Source organism: Palaemon carinicauda, chromosome 17, assembly GCF_036898095.1.
Source record: "Palaemon carinicauda isolate YSFRI2023 chromosome 17, ASM3689809v2, whole genome shotgun sequence".
NCBI classification, from domain to species: domain Eukaryota; kingdom Metazoa; phylum Arthropoda; class Malacostraca; order Decapoda; family Palaemonidae; genus Palaemon; species Palaemon carinicauda.
The window spans coordinates 51,672,742-51,675,868 of NC_090741.1; the positions used below are offsets into that span (position 1 = coordinate 51,672,742).

At 41.1% G+C, this 3,127-nt stretch overlaps 1 protein-coding gene across 1 annotated transcript; it reads right to left on the minus strand.

Moving 5' to 3' along the window:
- Window positions 1–897: 897 nt before the first annotated feature.
- Window positions 898–2,358, minus strand: LOC137656357 (uncharacterized). The gene has a single exon (XM_068390530.1). The coding sequence runs from the start codon at window positions 2,356–2,358 to the stop codon at window positions 898–900; it is 1,461 nt and encodes a 486-aa protein (XP_068246631.1).
- Between the last annotated feature and the right edge of the window lie 769 nt (window positions 2,359–3,127).

The following is a 3,127-nucleotide window of genomic DNA, read 5'->3' on the forward strand; positions in this document are numbered from 1 at the left end:
GTATACCTATTAGGTCCTCTAAACTTGCCATCCCTAGCTCGAGTTATTATTATTATTATTATTAGTCTCCAAAATTAGATTTTCATAAAGCTAACAATCTTCTAAAATATTATCAGTCTTCAGAATTAGACTTTATGAAAGCTAATGATCTTTTCAAACGTGATTAGTCTTCAAAATTAGATTTTCATAAAGCTAATAATCTCTAAAATTAGATTTTCATAAAGCTAATAATCTTCTAAAATATTATCAGTCTTCAGAATTAGACTTCATGAAAGCTAACGATCTTTTCAAATATAATTAGTCTTCAGAATTAGATTTTCATAAAGCTAACAATCTTCTGAAATATTATCAGTCTTCAGATTTAGACTTTATGAAAACTAACGATCCTCCCAGATATTATTAGTCTTCAGAATTGGATTTTTATAAAGCTAAAAATCTTCTCTACTGTAATTAGTCTTCAGAATTAGATTCTCATAAAGCTAACAATCTTCTAAAATATTATCAGTCTTCAGAATTAGATTTTATGAAAGCTAACGATCTTCTCAAATATCATTAGTCTTCAGAATTAGATTTTCATAAAGCTAACGATCTTCTCAAATGTGATTAGTCTTCAGAATTAGATTTTATGAAAGCTGTCGACCATCAAGGTCCAAGTTTGGAGATCATATCAATTTAAGAAATAAATAACTATTTAGCCTCCAAAGACTATATTCGTTAATTTACAAATTGCTGGTGTGCACTAAATGTCCCATACAGAGGGTCAAGTAGATAATGTCAAGTTTCACGTGCCAGTTACTATCTCTGAGGGCATCAGATAAGGAATCATTCGTCCTCAAAACGTTAGAGTTTGATGAGAAGTCATTGTGACACTCCATAGATGAGACCATATTTTTTTTTCTATGTAGAATTCCATACACGTGTCATCTGCCCCATGCCTATAGAGTACCTCCACGTGTAGGAGGGGCTTGTTCCTGCCAATGTAATCCACGTGTAGGAAACCCTTGTTCCTGCCAATGTAATGCACGTGTAGGAGAGTCTTGTTCCTGCCAATGTAATCCACGCGTAGGAGAGTCTTGTTCCTGCCAATGTAATCCACGTGTAGGAAAGCTTAGTTCCTGCCAATGTAATCCAAGTGTAGGAAAGCCTTGTTCCTGCCAATGTAATCCACGTGTAGGAAAACCTTGTTCCTGCCAATGTAATCCACTTGTAGGAGAGTCTTGTTCCTGCCAATGTAATCCACATGTAGGAGAGTCTTGTTCCTGCCAATGTAATCCACGTGTAGGAGAGTCTTGTTCCTGCCAATGTAATCCACGTGTAGGAGAGTCTTGTTCCTACCAATGTAATCCACGTGTAGGAAAGCCTTGTTCCTGCCAATGTAATCCACATGTAGGAGAGTCTTGTTCCTGCCAATGTAATCCACGTGTAGGAAAGCCTTGTTCCTGCCAATGTAATCCACATGTAGGAGAGTCTTGTTCCTACCAATGTAATCCACGTCAAGGATAGCGTAGTTCCTGCCGATCTAATCCACGTGTAGGAGAGTCTTGTTCCTGCCAATGTAATCCACATGTAGGAGAGTCTTGTTCCTGCCAATGTAATCCACGTGTAGGAAAGCCTTGTTCCTACCAATGTAATCCACTTGTAGGAAAGCCTTGTTCCTGCCAATGTAATCCACTTGTAAGAGAGTCTTGTTCCTGCCAATGTAATCCACATGTAGGAAAGCCTTGTTCCTGCCAATGTAATCCACGTGTAGGAAAGCCTTGTTCCTGCCAATGTAATCCACGTCAAGGAAAGCGTAGTTCCTGCCGATCTAATCCACGTGTAGGAGAGTCTTGTTCCTGCCAATGTAATCCACGTGTAGGAAAGCCTTGTTCCTGCCAATGTAATCCACGTGTAGGAAAGCCTTGTTCCTGCCAATGTAATCCACTTGTAGGAAAGCCTTGTTCCTGCCAATGTAATCCACTTGTAGGAGAGTCTTGTTCCTGCCAATGTAATCCACATGTAGGAAAGCCTTGTTCCTGCCAATGTAATCCACGTGTAGGAAAGCCTTGTTCCTGCCAATGTAATCCACATGTAGGAAAGCCTTGTTCCTGCCAATGTAATCCACGTCAAGGAAAGCATAGTTCCTGCCGATCTAAGCCACGTGTAGGAGAGTCTTGTTCCTGCCAATGTAATCCACGTGTAGGAAAGCCTTGTTCCTGCCAATGTAATCCACTTGTAGGAAAGCCTTGTTCCTGCCAATGTAATCCACTTGTAGGAGAGTCTTGTTCCTGCCAATGTAATCCACATGTAGGAAAGCCTTGTTCCTGCCAATGTAATCCACGTGTAGGAAAGTCTTGTTCCTTCCAATGTAATCCACATCTAGGAAAGCCTTGTTCCTGCCAATGTAATCCACGTCAAGGAAAGCGTAGTTCCTGCCGATCTAATCCACGTGTAGGAGAGTCTTGTTCCTGCCAATGTAATCCCCGTGTAGGAAAGCCTTGTTCCTGCCAATGTAATCCACTTGTAGGAAAGCCTTGTTCCTGCCAATGTAATCCACTTGTAGGAGAGTCTTGTTCCTGCCAATGTAATCCACATGTAGGAAAGCCTTGTTCCTGCCAATGTAATCCACGTGTAGGAAAGCCTTGTTCCTGCCAATGTAATCCACGTGTAGGAAAGCCTTGTTCCTGCCAATGTAATCCACATGTAGGAGAGTCTTGTTCCTGCCAATGTAATCCACGTCAAGGAAAGCGTAGTTCCTGCCGATCTAATCCACGTGTAGGAAAGCCTTGTTCCTGCCAATGTAATCCACATGTAGGAGAGTCTTGTTCCTGCTAATGTAATCCACGTGTAAGAGAGTCTTGTTCCTGCCAATGTAATCCACATGTAGGAAAGCCTTGTTCCTGCCAATGTAATCCACGTGTAGGAAAGCCTTGTTCCTGCCAATGTAATCCACTTGTAGGAAAGCCTTGTTCCTGCCAATGTAATCCACTTGTAGGAAAGCCTTGTTCCTGACAATGTAATCCACGTGTAAGAAGGCTTGTTCCTGCCAATGTAATCCAAGTGTAGGAGAGTCTTGTTCCTGCCAATGTAATCTACGTGTCAGAAAGCCTTGTTCTTTCCAATGTAATCCATGTGTAGGAAAGCCTTG

What these genes read in the sequence shown, in the direction of transcription:
- LOC137656357 (XM_068390530.1), bottom strand. Translation starts at nt 2,358, where the DNA reads ATGTGGATTACATTGGAAGGAACAAGACTTTCCTACACGTGGATTACA.